The sequence below is a fragment of the Zalophus californianus genome, chromosome 6 (genome assembly GCF_009762305.2).
Source record: "Zalophus californianus isolate mZalCal1 chromosome 6, mZalCal1.pri.v2, whole genome shotgun sequence".
Classification (NCBI taxonomy): Eukaryota; Metazoa; Chordata; class Mammalia; order Carnivora; family Otariidae; genus Zalophus; species Zalophus californianus.
Window position 1 is genome coordinate 63,422,190 of NC_045600.1, and position 15,640 is coordinate 63,437,829.

General features: G+C 40.0%; 1 protein-coding gene across 5 annotated transcripts in view; it reads right to left on the reverse strand.

Moving 5' to 3' along the window:
* Window positions 1-15,640, reverse strand: part of AKAP6 (A-kinase anchoring protein 6) — a 503,914-nt gene that overhangs the window by 135,995 nt on the left and 352,279 nt on the right. For all 5 annotated transcript variants that reach the window (XM_027570975.2, XM_027570977.2, XM_027570978.2 and 2 more), the window contains one exon: window positions 7,772-7,920. In XM_027570975.2, the coding sequence (XP_027426776.1) occupies window positions 7,772-7,920 (149 nt within the window). The remainder of the gene's footprint in view (window positions 1-7,771; window positions 7,921-15,640) is intronic.

Consider the following 15,640-nt stretch of genomic DNA (forward strand, 5'->3'; position numbering starts at 1 on the left):
TCCAGTTATAAAATAAATAAGTCACGGAGATGAGAAGTACAGCATATGGAATATAATATTGTAATAACATTGTATGGTGATAGGTTGTAACTACACTTATTACGGTGAGCACAGCTTAATGTATAGAATTGCTGAATCACTATGTTGTGCACCCAAAACTAATATAGCATTGTATGTTAACTATACTCTGGTAATAAAAAATAAATAAAAAATTCAAGAATATGAAGTACACCGGGATAACTATTCCCATTTTACAGACAGAGATATTGCCTCTTGAGGAAGTTAAGTGTCCCAATCAAGGTCACATAGTGAAAAAGCATCAGAATGCCAACTTGAACTCCGGTCTCTAATTTTTAATCTAGGAGACACTCTCTCCTCCTTTAAAAAAATCAGGCTAGAGAGAATTCATGACTATCCCTAAAGGTAAATATTATTTGTGTCATTGGAAGCAATCTTCTTCTAATTCACTCTAATATCTAGGATCAGAAGTTTTACCTGCAGCTTTTTTTAAAATTTTTTTAAAAGATTTTATTTATTTATTTGACAAAGAGAGAGAGACAGCGAGAGAGGGAATACAAGCAGGGGGATTGGGAGAGGGAGAAGCGGGCTTCCCACCAAGCAGGGAGCCTGATGCGGGGCTCGATCCCGGAGCCCTGGGATCATGACCTGAGCCAAAGGCAGACGCCCCTAACAACTGAGCCACCCAGGTGCCCCTTACCTGCAGCTTTGAGACAGAAAATAATAGGTGACTGTAACCCTAAATTCCTGCCAATCAATGGAATTCTCAGTGATGGGAGTTTTTTGTTTTGGAAGACTTGTTTAATATAGCAGGAAAGATTCCAACTGAAAGCAAAATATTCAGATTATCCATACTTTTTTCAAACAAACATTCCTTAAAGATAATGTCATGTCCATCTGGATGGGGGAGTAGTTTACCATAAAGTAAGTTCCTACCTCTTTCAGCCTCTGCTATCCCAGAGTTATCACACTGTCCTTGTTCATGGTTGAGGAGCCCCAAACATTCCTGAACTCCAGACCTGCTCCCTGGGCATTTCCGCTTGGATGTTCTACAGACCTTCTAAAGAGCTATGTCTCCAACACTCAGCTTCTTTCCCCCACTCCTGCTCCTCCCCTTTCTTCCCCACCTCAGTGAGTGACATGTTCATCTGCCAGAGTGCACAAGCCTGAACCATAGAAGTCCATTCTTCAAATCCCCCTCCTCTAATGCCCCCTACCCAGTTGGTGTCCAAGGCCTGTCTTCAACTTCCTTCTTTCAGTTTCCATTGGAAACTTTGAGCTTCCATTGCTATGGTCCTAGCTCAGGCCCTATTTGTCACATGGATGACTAGAATAGCATCTTGATGGAGCACTGCCTATTCTTGCCCATGGCAATCTATTCTCCACACCACTGCCAGCATATCATTTCAAAACTGACACGCTGGGCAGTCTTTACTGGTACTAGAGGTTTGTACATACTGCTGTGTCCGTGGGAAGCATTCTCATTGTCACTTCTGGCCCTGAGGCATATTCCATGACACTTCTGGAAGATTTTCCTGATTTACATCCATCTGCCACACACTGTGTCCCATTGTCTGTACATCCCCAGTACAGCCTGCACCTAAAAGTTGTTCAACAAATATTCAATGTTAAATGACACAGAAGTCATTTGAATCCAAATCCTCCTATTTTCTTTCTCCTCCCTAAACTAGCAATTAGAACATCAGAGTGACTCCTTTCCCTCTCTTCCTCATTCCCCTCATCTGATGGGTCATCATCGATTCTTTCTGGCTTTAGTCTCCAATTCAGTCTCCACATTCTCAATTAATTTCTCAACTAAAATCTTCACTGACTAAGGCAGTGTTTCTCAAATAGCAGCATCAGAACCACCTGGAGGGCTCATTAAACAAAGGTTGCTGGTCCCCAGATCTAGACTTTCCAATTTAGTAGGTCTGGAGTGGAACTAAGAATTGGCATTTCTAACAAATTCCCAGGAGATACTGATGCTGCTGGTTCAGAGAACACACTTTGAAAACCACTAGTGCAAAGGTTCTCAACTGGAAGTGGGCATCAGGACATATTTATATCTTGGCTCAGGCCTGCCAACTGATTCAGAATTTTCAGTGGGGTGGGGCAGGCAGGCATTTCTCAGCTTAAAGCCTCCTCGGGTGATTCTGATGCACTATCCTGGTTAAGAACCATGAATTTTTTTTTAAGATTTTATTTATTTATTTGACAGAGAGAGAGAGATGCAGTGAGAGAGGGAACACAAGCAGGGGGAGTGGGAGAGGGAGAAGCAGGCTTCCCGCTGAGCAGGGAGCCCGATGCGGGACTCGATCCCAGGACCCTGGGATCATTACCCAAGCTGGAGGCAGCTGCTTAACTGACTGAGCCACCCAGGCGCCCCAAGAACCATGAATTCAATGATTAACTCCAGGAATAGGACTTCACCTTCTTCACAAGCCTTATTTTTCACACACACCCAACTTTCCATTCTGCTTTCCAGTCAGATGGAACCAGAAGGCAGCCTGATGATTCCAGACCTTTGCTCCCTCTTTCTGAGCCCCAGATCACTTTTAGCTACTCATTTATGCATCCATTCATTCACTGAGCATCTAGCACACACCAACCACCAGATGCAGGGCAGAGTGTGGTGAGCATGACACATGTAACTTGGCCTCATGGAGCCCACCCTGTTGCTCTAAGCTCCTCTAGCACCCTCTGCTTCCCCTTCTCTCTCATTTCCCAGGTAAATACTGGCTTACAGTCACACTTCCTTGCTAGACTGTAAATTTCATGAAGGCAGGGACCATGGTCTGTCTTTGGAGGTGCCCAATAAACATTTGTTGAGATTAAACTGAAAAGCTCTTCCCCTGACCCAGCCTTCCTTCTTTCTTTTTTCTTTGAGTATAGTTGACACACTACCTTACATTAGTTTCAGGCATACAACTTAGTGATTTGACAGCTTTATATGTTATGCTACGTTCACCATAAGTATGCTACCATCTGTCCCATTACATCACTATTACAATATCATTGACTGCATTCCTATGTTCTGCTTTTTATTCCTGGGATTTATTCCATAACTGGAGGCCTGTATCTCTCTTTCTCCTTCACCCATTTTGCTCACTCCCTCCCCCCCTCCCCTCTGTCAGTCATCAGTTTGTTCTCTGTAGTTATTCTGATTCTGCTTTTTGTTTGTACATTTTTTTTAGATTCCATTTATGAGTGGAATCTTATGGTATTTGTCTTTCTCAGTCTGATTTATTTCACTTAGCTAATACCCTCTATGTCTACCCATGTTGCTTCAAATGGTATGATCTCATCCTTTTCTATGGCTGTATAATATTCCATTGTGTATACGTGCCACATTTTCTTTATCCATTCATCTACCGATGGACATTTAGGTTACTTCTGTGCCTTGGCTATTGTAAATAATGCTTGCAATACACATAGGCAAGAATATAAAATGGGAAAAGACAGTCTTCTCAATAAATGGTGCCAGGAAAACTGGAAAGCTACATGTAAAAAAATAAAACTGGACTACATTTTTTTTTTTGAGAGAGAGAGAGTGGGGGGAGGGTATGGGGGGAGAGGAAGAGAGAGAATCTTAAGCAGGCTCCATGCCCAGTGCAGAGCCCAACACGGGGCTTGATCTCACAACCCTGAGATCATGATCTAAGCCAAAATCAAGAGTCAGATGTTTAACCAACTGAGCCACCCAGGTGCCCCAAAACTGGACTACTTTCCAACAGCATATACAAAAATGAATTCAAAATGGATTAAAGACCTATATGTGAGACCTGAAACCATAAAAATCCTAGAAGAGAACACAGGCAGGCAGTAATTTCTCTGACATCAGCCGTAGCAACATATTTCTAGACACATCTCCTAAGGCAAGGGAAACAAAAGCAAAAATAAACTACTGGGACTACATCAAAATAAAAAGCTTTTGCAGAGCAAAGGAAACCATCAGTGAAACAAAAAGTCAACCTACTGAGTAGGAGAAGATACTTGCAAATGATCTATCTGATAAAAAGTTAATACCTAAATTATATAAGGAACTTATATAACTCAACACCAGAAAACAAAATTATCCAATTTTAAAAAATGGGCAGAGCACTTAAATAGACACTCTTCCAAAGAAGACATACAGATGCCCAACAGACACATAAAAAGATGCTCAACATCACTGATCAAGCCTTCTTTCAAAAATTGTCTCCACAGTCTTCTCTCTGCTGTTTTTCCTGATCTGCTCCAACTCCCCCCACCACAGTCAGAATTGAGCTCTGCCTTCCATGAGCCACAGCCCCTACCCCATAAAGACTTCTAACTTAGCATTTGGGATCCTTTAGTCTATGTTGCTTACAAACTGGCTCCTCCTACCAAACTGTGAGCCTCTCCTTTTGGCCTTTAATCTCTATATTCTTATTAGTAATATTTGGCAAATTAATGAAGTTGATTTTGTTTTCACTTAAGCTTACTTCCCAATGTTTTTGCCCAAACTTCCTTGTGGCTTTAATGAAATCTCCTTAAGACTCTTCAATTTCTCCAGAGTAGAAAAATATCATAATTTAATTGCATACACTATGGAATATGCACAACATAGGATTCAGAGGACAAAATGTTTATCAAGAGTCTGAATGAAATCCTCAGAGAGAAGGCCAGCATGCTTTGATGAACTGTCCACTGCATTCGGACCCAGGGCTCAGCATTGAGGTCTTAGCTCCAACTTAAACCATCATCCTGGGCATGCCAGTCACCCAGACTTTTTGCCTCCCAGTTCTATCATTTATAAACTGAACAAAAGACATGGTTTGTGATCGACAGTAAGTCTTGACAGCAAGTAGGATGCTACTTAATGAATTAAACAGCATCTTTGAAATTCACTTAAAAAATGAAATCAGACAACCTCTTGATAGAAAGAGGTGTCAGGAAAAGAGATGGTTACACGTTACAAAATATACAAAAGGAAAGTATTCTTGACAAACTCTGCCCAGGCCATTGTGCCACTCACACAGTAGGCCTTCAGGGAATATTTACTGGGTTAAAGAAACAAAACAATCTGTAAGTATTTCATTTAAATTGGCAGACATGAAAAGCACCAATCTGCTCCCACAGAGAATCATCAGTGACTCATGCATTGCATGTCCCTCCTGGAAGCCAGTTTCCCTGCTTTGCCATGCTGGAGCCAGGGCCAAATGTCTCCCATAGGCAAACAACTCTGTTACTAGTACTCACACAGCCTCACATACACTCAGGGAGATCTTTCTACCACACATATTCATGACTGTTAAACACACAGTTCGTAGTTGTATATAAGCTCTGTTCTATCACCTTGGTACCCAAATTTTCATCAAGCCAGAGAGGTTAAAATTCACTTCTAAGCAATACTGTGGTTATGTAAACTTCCTAGAAATTTAAAATCACATTCTATCTAACAGCTGAGTCTTCCCTGGAGTAGCTTATACATTTTTTCAGCCACATACTCTTAGTATGCATGTAGACATGGGGAGGAAATAAAAATATATGAATTGTATCACCAGCTTAATTTTCTCTTTAGTGGATTGGATGTGTGTATATGGAATGAAGAACCTAGAAAGCCCACACTATTCCCTCAGTTACTTATTGGAAACAATGCTCATTCTATGCAACAAAAGGAACGGTTAATGAAGTTTATGTATCATTGGAGCAGATAATTTTACAAGGCTGTGTTCTTAAGGCTCCGGAATTAAGGATTTGACTGTGGGAGCAGGGAGTCTTGGGGGCAGGACACCCCAGATAACCTCACCCACATGCATTCCTCCAACAATGCTTTTCTGTATGTAAACAGAAAATAGAAAGGAGTATATGGTTTTTGTCCTTAGTATTAAATAGCTGCCTTTTCTTCAGCACACTCTTAAATTTCTGCACAATGCACAGCCTTCAGCACCCCAAGGAGCATAAACAAAGGATATCAGGCAAGTTCACCTACTCCCACATCACAGAACAATGCTTGTTATTAACTAAGCAATTCCCAGGGCAAATGTATGATGTGTGGAGCCCAGAGTAAGCACTCAGGTTGGGTCCTTGGAATCTGAGGTCAGAAGCACGTGGTGCCTGCTCAGTCCCCAGGGCTTTTAGAAAACATGAGAATGTGACCTAAAGTTTGTGCTTGCATCTACACCAAAGACTATTTAGGCATTGAGAGAAATTAAAGCACATTAAAGCCTCAAAACAGCTTATTGTTCATGCTCCAAGATTTAACCTTTTCTTTCTTATTTGCTGCTATGCTTTTCTTCTTATGAGTACTTAGGAATGTCTGCTGAATCACCTAAGATAAATCAAATATATACATAACGTGTCTATGTATAAAATAATCCTGCTAGAGCAGCAAATTATATAGATTTAAAAATTTGAAATTTAAAAAGTCCATTGCCATTTCCTAAATAGAATTATGACTCTTATCCTTTCCCTGGATTCTCAGACCCTGGGTTATATCACAAGACAGAATTTATAATCGGTACTTAATTTATCCCCAAATATCTGTAACTATAAGCACTTAAAATACAAATGCAAACAAGTGCATGAAAATATTTCTTTCCTCCTGACTTTTCAGGGAATTTTTTGGCTACAGTCACACCCCATAGGTTTATATGATGCTTATTAAGATGTAATGGAACTTGGGGGAACAGTTTCTCCCCCTTGTTGTCTGGCTCATGTATAAAAGTGAAATAGGTTACTGTTTCCATTTTCATGAGTATACTATTATTAAGTCATTAAAATAATGAAATAATTAAATTACTCTTTCATAATTACCTATAAAATAATAGAATTGAACCAGAAAAGACAGAAAAAGGAAAAACTATATATATATACATGCACAATATTTGCATAACTTTAAAGCCATATGGAAATATCTGAATGCATGAGGTAATTATTTCATAGTATGGGGAGTTAGTATAAGGTAAATACAGCCATATGTCTTGGGCTGAATGAAACTGGTGGGTCACCAAAGTTGTTCAGTCCTTTCTCGTACCATAGGCAATGCTGGTGCTAGTCTGTAATTCTAATTGACTTTATGTGAAGCCAACTGGCTAACCCAGGGTCTCTAAAGAATTATTAAATATCTACGTTGTCAGGAAAATTATGTTCTATCAAATTTCCAGTGAGCTTTTGATATTCTAAAAGTTCCTTGGATAGACTTTAAAATAAATGGTAAAGGGCGCCTGGGTGGCTCAGTTGGTTAGGCGACTGCCTTCGGCTCAGGTCATGATCCTGGAGTCCCAGGATCGAGACCCGCATCAGGCTCCCTGCTTGGCGGGGAGTCTGCTTCTCCCTCTGACCCTATCCCCTCTCATGTGCTCTCTCTCTCTCTCATTCTCTCTCTCAAATAAATAAATAAAATCTTAAGAAAAAAATAAAATAAATGGTAAAGTTTAAAAAAGGGGAAAAACACAGAAAAAAAGATTTATGAAGAAGAAAGACCAACACCATGGGCACAGTGTAGTCCCACAAACACTCCTACCAACTCTGCTTTGAAACAGAGATTTGAAACTTGTAAAAAGGCTGTTTTGAAAAAAAAGAACCACCAAGTTAGGATGTTCTGGGTTAGATAACAGGGACTGATAAAATCCACAGTCTTCCATTCTCACACAGAACATACATGCCTACTCTCCTGAGCTTCTCCTGGTCTGTTCGCTAAGGAGGAAATGCGTGCCACACACCGACCAGTGGAGAATCATCGAAAAAGTAGAGATTAGTGACAGTCAAACAACAAAAAATAGCTCCCTACCCATTGCCTCCCACTGAATGAACTTTTGACATATCGGCAAACTCTTCTTTCCTCTTACTGCTGCTGGTGTAGTGCTCACTGTAGAGCTTGAGGGACATCTGCTCAACAGCATCTCTTTGTGCTTCCAGGTAGCATAGTTGAACCTCAGCCTGGAGAGAGAAACAAAGAGGAACTGCTGTGTTAATCCAGAAGGAATGCATTTCAAGTGATGTGTAACAACTCAAAGAATGGGAATTGGTCACATCATTACACTGCTCCTTTTTGGGTTGGATTTAATGGGATCAGCTGGGCATATTACAGAATTATATTTTAGATCTGAATCTTTTAAGTTCCTCCTTAAAATACGACCTGAATAAATGAACTCTCAGAAGACTCAGTAAATATCACCAAATATCCCTGAGATCATAATACTGTATGATGAGATTTTACATAAAAATTCTGTGAAATTCCTTAATAATATTCTTCCTCGTATTGCCACATATGTAACATTTATTTTTTAAAGATCTCCCTCCTACCCATACATTTGCATGGGCACATATTCTGAACGTTTCTCATTATCTTCCCTGAGAAGAATAAAAAAAGCCTACTACCAATTGTAATAGATCTTCAGTAGTGACAACAGACTACCTTTATTCCTGTATTATTATCTTAATTTTAAAACAGAAGGAATAGTGATTTTGCTTATATGTTGGTTTGAATTGTTACACCTTTTAGAGTTAGTTGGGGCTTACTGTAGTAAAGAGAGGTAGTAAGTTCACCATGCTGTTTTCTATCAAACCAAGGCCAAAAGAATGCTGAATAATATTTGGCATGGAAATGTATTGAATAAATGCTTTATTTATTGCAGCTGTTATGATCCCTGTGGCTTTAGGGTTCCCCAGAACACCAGATGAGACCAGGAATGCTTGCCCATGGTAATGGGGAGGGAGAAACGCTGAGTTTGCATGCACTGTGGACCAAAGGAACTCTTCTTTCTTTTGGCCCTACTTCACTAAATCCAAGCACGTCTGTTCACATTTCTGATAAGCCTTAAAACTGCTACTTCTTTCTAATTTAATTACATATTGTGTTAAAAACAGTTCTGGGTCAGCTGTTGGATAGTTGCCAGAACTCTATAATGTTGAAGAAAAGCCAAGTCAGACATGACCTTCTGCTTTTTGTGAGCCACCCAAGGCCTTTTGCCTGATCTCTGGCTTTATAGACTTGACCATGGAAGAAAAAAAAAACCCAAAAAACAGTGTTATAAAGTGGCAGCTGCTTAAAAGAGCAAATCAGGACTCTGTAAATGAAAAGGGTGATTTATGAAATGTAAGATCTCAAGCCATTCTGGAGTTCCTATGTTGTTGCCTTCTACAAGCAGCTAATTGCGAATTCTGTAGACTATGGAGAAAGAATTTTCAAAAAATGCGAAAATTACTATATTCTTATCATTGAAGTTTCAGAAATCAGTTAAAAACTGTAATCTGTATTTGGTTCATGTGAATTTTTCTTGCCCAAACTAATTGGTAACTCATAGTCAAAGAACTGAAAAACAATAATCCTCCCAAATGCTAGCCCTTTTCTATCCTTCCCCTCAAGACTGTATGGATAATGTGGAGATCATCCCACATCAAGTATTCAATTGAAAACCCCATTCGAATAGTGTATCTCCACCATTAGGTGCCAAAAGCCATTTTTGATCCCTAGAGGTTCTCATTAGTTTTTAACTCTCCTAAGGCAACAAGCTGGACCACTCCTTGTTCTGGAGAATGATCTCACAAACGTGTGCCACTGGTCACAAGAAGAGTCATCAAGAGTGAGGTCAACTTAATGTAGACATCTCTACGAGGGAAAAATAATTGGAACTCATCCCTTTGAGATCCTAGGCCATTTCTGTGTAGAAAAGGACACACCTCTCATATGATAGAGATTCATGGAAAAGAGTCCAGAGAACAATGCTGAGAGCAACTTGAAAGATAATTAGTCACCTTATGAAAATGATTGAAATGTTGCAATATAAGACTTTTATTGCACAATATCTCACAGGCATTTGACATAGGAAACTTCCCTGCACTAACAAAGAGATAAATTAGATGGCCCAAGTCTTTCCTATCCATCTCGATTTCTCTCTCTGCTTTCAGTGATTCATTCCTAAACGTGATGATAAAAATAGAACCAAAGTAGCTCCTTCTGCTAAGGTTGAATGGCTTTGCCAGTCTAAATATCTCTGCAGACTGGTTAAATTTTTCTCATACATTATATCTTAGTCTATGATAAATTTTTAGGAGGAAGATTTGAAGAAAATACACTTCTTAAAAAAATAGTAATACTGGATCTCTGACTAAAAGAATTTTACTTATTAGCACTTATGATAGTAGTGGACACTTCTGGACTATATTTTACAAATGGTAGCTCAGTTGATTAAATGACATTCCTGCTGAGTTATCAGCAGAATTGGCAACTTACTCATTAAGGACAATAAAAAGGAATAAAAGAGAATAGATTCAGTGACAGATCAATCTGTTACTTCCTGTTCAGAGAGGCCCAGGGTGCCATCAATGGGAGTAGGTATATAAGAAGAGCACTGTGGATGAGTGAAACAGATGAGCTGGATTTGAGTCTTTTGGTTCGAGGGACTGTTGGAATACTAAAATGAGATATTCAGTAAGCAAGTGGAAATATTAAGCCTGATATATAAACTTAGAAGCAACAGTTGACATTAGGAGATGAAATGAGAATGCCATGGGAGAGCACAAATGATGACAGAAAGAGGATCAGCTCTCACTTATTCTACTCGAGGTCTGCATTACCCCTTGGCTGACCTAATGTGATGGATTCTCTGCCATTCTCCCTCTTTCCTTCTCCACCATCCCCAAATCTGTTTTACAGATGGTTCATTGATTGATTTCTGAATCATAGCTGAGATCGCTGGTTGTTGTAGCTTCAGGGCTTAATTCTGGACTGCTTTTCTTTATTTATACTATTTTCCATGGCTTTCAATGCAGTCTATGTAGTAATGGCTTCCAATCTTCTCCTCTGAGCTCCATGCTTACATATCTAACCTAACCACCTGACATTGCTACTTGGATTTATTTTAGGCAGAAGAATTCAAAACAGAACTCTCCATTCTCATCGTCACCACACCCCCCAGGACTTTCTGTACTTAGGTCTTTCCTTTTAAGCAAATGGTACCATGTGTTGCTCAGGTCAGAAACCTGAAAGCCATCCTTAACTTCTCCTTTTCTTATTTCCCACAGCCATTTACTCTCTAAATTTCATTGATTCCTCTCCCAAAATGTCTCTCCAATCTGTCTGCCCAATCTGCATTCCTGCCAGCCTCGTCCAAGCCTTCATCCCCTTTCCCCTGCAGTACAACAATGATCTTCTAACGTGCATCTCTCCTCATCCATTCCTGCCCCTCCAACGCTCCTTTATAGTGGCCACTGTTTTTATAAAACATAAGTTGGTTTCATACTGCATTCAGACAAAACCAAAAAACCAAAACAAAACCCCAAAACTTCCATGCCCCAAGAGATTTGGTTCTTGCCTACCTCAGATGTCATTTTCTACTTGTCTCTCTCTTGATTCACCATGCCCCTGTAATCCCTGCTTATTTTCAGTTCTTTAAACAGCTCTTTCCTGTCTCAGAACCTTTGCACATATTGTTCCCTTTCTCTGGAACATTCTCTTACTAATGTCTTTTCGTCTTTCAGCTCTCAGTTGACATTTTATCTCTCAGAGAGGCCTTCCCTGACTACCCTATCAAAGGTAGATTCACTCTACTTTTTTTCTGTTTTGGAACAGGGTTAATTTCCTTCCCAGAACGTAACACAATTTAAAATTCTTGTATTTACTGGTTTATGCTTTTTCTGTCTCTGACTCCCGACTCCAAGCTCCATAATGAGGCTGTGTCTGTCTATCTCCTTTGCTATTTTGTATTCCCACACCTTGGCAGCATCTGGAACATAAGAAGGGCTCAGGAAATAATTGTTGAGCAACTGAATTGTACATCCACACCTCCATCCATTTATTACTCATATGTTCATTGAGCCTTTATCATGTGTCAGGAACTGCACCAGGGACTGTGGGTACAAAGAGGAACAAAACAAGAAGGGACTACTTTTCCCAAGGGACTACAGTCGAGTGGAGGAAAGAGTTATGCCAATAGAGAGCTACAAGCATGCCAAGTGAAATGAATGTGGGGGAGGATGGGAATTAAAAAAACGATTGTCTGAAAGTAAGGAATGGGCAATAAAAGCTTGAGAGAGGTGGCATCTGAACCAGATCTGGGAGTATGGGTATGATTTTGTCAAGTGAAGAAGCAGATAGATACCTTTATAGGCAGAGTAACTTGTCTGTTCAAAGGCCTAGAGTCATGAAAGGACGTGGCATGTTCAGAGAATGGTGGCTGGAACTCTGGGGCATTTGGATGAAGAGTCTAACAGTGAAGGGGACAGTCTGCAGAGGATGTCAGGTTAGGAAATTTGGGATGCTATGCAACAACATGCCAGCAGAAGATGTCATTATTTCTGTGATGACCTTCATCTTTTTCCATCTCCCTTTTTCTGTCATGGCAAGAGACTCATCTGATGGGTTAGTCCAAATATGCTCATAATGCACCTACCTCCTGATATACTTTGAGGACCCTGCATTGAGAAGGGAATCAAATTTCCATCAGGCCAGTGTCCCAAATAAATGCCTAAGAGGTTCTAGTAACTTGAACCTCTAGTAAACTTTTAATATAATGTTATTGACTGCGTCCCCCCCTCCCTCCCAATTCATATGTTGAAGCCCTAACCCTCAATATGACCATATTTCGAGATAGGGTCTTTAAGGAGGGAATTAAGATTAAATGACATCACAAGGGTGGGGCCCTAATCCAATAGGAATGGTGTCCTTATAAGAAGATGAAGAGTATCACACAAAGAAAAGGCCATGTGAGGTCACATCGAGAAGGTGGACATCTCCAAGTCAAGGAGTGATGCCTCACCAGAAACCAAACCTGCCAACATCTTGATCTGGGATTCTCAGCCTCCAGAACTGTGAGAAATAAATTTCTGTTGTTTAAGCCACCCAGTCTGTGGTATTTTGTTATTGCCATCCTAGCAGACTAATACTCATAATAAAGTTAGAAACACTGCCTTCTCATCTGAGGTTGAGTATTATTCCTCCACTGCTTATCATTAATAGCATGCTTCCCCCTTTGTTTTATAAGCACCTAGAGCCTAAGTCACTAGGGATACTCCTCTTTAGATTCAGACTACAAATTAATAACTTAATCAGAACATAAGACACAGTGTGCTAAAATATTTCATTTAAATTTGGCTTTGTATGTGGTGATCCAAATTCAATAACCTTCTTTGGGGCCTGAATAATTACTCACCCATATACTTCCCCCTGATATTGTATCTAATAACAAAATAGCTAACCCATGATAAATTTGGGGGGTTAAATTCCCTAACAATCTTGAGGGATTAAACACATAATTACTTTTATAATCACATACAGACATATCCCTTACCCTGGTCCTAAAAAGCACTAATTTATTTAAGAAATGTCAATTATTTCATCATCACTGCATGTTCCAGCATCCTTTTCTGGGTTAAGTATCCTGAGAACATTAAAATTAATTTCACTCTTTCTTAACTCATGCTGTTGGAGGTCTGTCTTCTCATTCACACTGTGCTTCATAGCTTCCCACCACAGCTACCTGCCTCTTTGCATCTGGGTCCACATCGCCTTCCTTCCCTCCTGTTTCTGTGGAAACTTTCCATATTTCTATCTAAGACCAATTCCTTCACCTGTGAACCAGACCTCCTCTTATCTACATAAAGATGATCACCTCTGCAGTAAATTGCCCTTCTTTCCTGCATTGTTTTTTCTCTCCTCTGTATTATTCTCATCAGCACAAGCACATCAGCCAGAAAAATGCCGTTGCTTTTCCCTTGGTGAGGAAAAAAAAAAAAAAAAAAAGGATAGGTAATAAATAATCCCTAGACATCAACTGACACTAATCTATCCTCTTGCCAAAGCCCCATACCTCTGCTCTCTGTTATAGCAAAACCACTTTTACATACACTCTCTATATTCACCGTGTCCAATTCCTCTCCGATTTTCTCTTGAATACACTCTAATCAGGCTTTTGTCCACATTCCCCATGCCAATGGTCAGCCCTCAGTCCTCAACCTATCCTGACCTGGTCCAGCAGGGCTAGCAGGCATGCTCTAGGAGCACTTGACCCTGTGTGCAAGACAGCTCAGGCCCTAACCTCCCTCAGGTCTCCACAGAAATGTCATCTCCTCATTCAGGTCTTCTCTGATCTCCTGCTTAAAAATTCAACTCACACCCACCTCCCCCTGCAATCCTTATACTCCTTCAAACATATTTGCTGTATCTAGCCAAAACATGTTACTTATTTTGTATTGTTCATCTTCCCCCAGTGGATTAGAAGCCTCATGAGGGCAGGGACTTTTGTCTATGTGTGTGTTGCTGTATCAAGAGCACCCAGCACAGCACAAGGTATAGGACAGTCACTCTCTAAAAATTGGTTGAATAAATTCTACTGAGTTTGAAAATCTGAAATGGTTTAAAACGTACAGAGAAATAAAACAGATTGCTTGAAGGCTGCAGCAGCCTCAGCTTGATTTCTGAAACCATGGGCTTTATTCTCACTTAGAAAGGAGGCTATTTTTTTCTTTGACAAAAGAAAATTATTGAAATATGTATCTTGTTTTCTTTTCTCTAGGAAAAAAAAAAGGAGAAAATCTTCTTTAATTCAAGAATCACTTGATAATGTTTTATTCAGCTAACAGAGTGATCTTATATGTCATATATTATATTGGAAACTAACCAGAACAGTCACACACATATAGAATGAAAACTTCAGCTATTGTCTTCATGTGGTAATCTTCACAATGTGTTTCAAAACAAGTTTTAAGTCTTCTGGGTAGGAACTTGTTTTAGCTTAATAAAATTTGATTTCTCATTAAAGAAAAGGAGGAGTAATTTAAGCTTTTGGAGGAGACATGAACAATGCCACAGTTTGTTTTTGGAAGAGTACACAGTTAGGAAAATCCTTTATACAATGAGGGGGTGAGAGAGAGAGAAGACTGTATTTTTCTGGCAATAACTTTGTCATTTGGAAATATATTCCTACTTTTACTACACAGACTTTTCTTAACCTTTGATGTAGTATCTTTAAGCACACTCCTTTTTCTCTTCCTTATATATTTACTATGACTTCTCTCCCCGCCCCTCTTCCCTGCCTTGTATCCCGCTCATGCAACTGGCCCAGATTGCCCCTTCTTCTGGAAGCACCTACAGGTCTCAAGACCCCATGGGCCCTGACAAGGACTTCCAGGGTTGGTGAGAATCTACATTTGTGACTCTCCATGATTTTGTTTGGTAGAGCTCCCGATACTCCTGGATTTAGAGCTATCACCTTTACAGTGCTACTGTTTTTTTCTCCCCCCACCCAAGATCCTGGTTATTTGGTACATTTTTGCCTTTGTCATCATAGTAGGTGGTTCATAGTTTCCTTAAATAACTCAGCTTTGGGACTGAATTCAAAGTGCATCTCCTTTGAGGAGGGTTTGACATAACAGTATAGAAGAATCCTGAACTCACTTCCTCCCATGAACACAACAAATATACAGTTACATATGGAACAATTTCATCTGAAAAGGACCTGAAAGCTAACTGAGCAGCACTTCCACGGCAAAGGATAAAAGGGCCACATTGAGAGGGGTGGGATGGGCAGAGACACAGTCTAGAAAGAAATCTCATCTCAGGTGCCACTGATGAAGGAGAGTTGGAAGGCAGGCAAGCAGAGACAGGAGGCCCCTGCCCTGAGAGGAAACAACCCTCACAAGGATTTTACACCACCCTGGA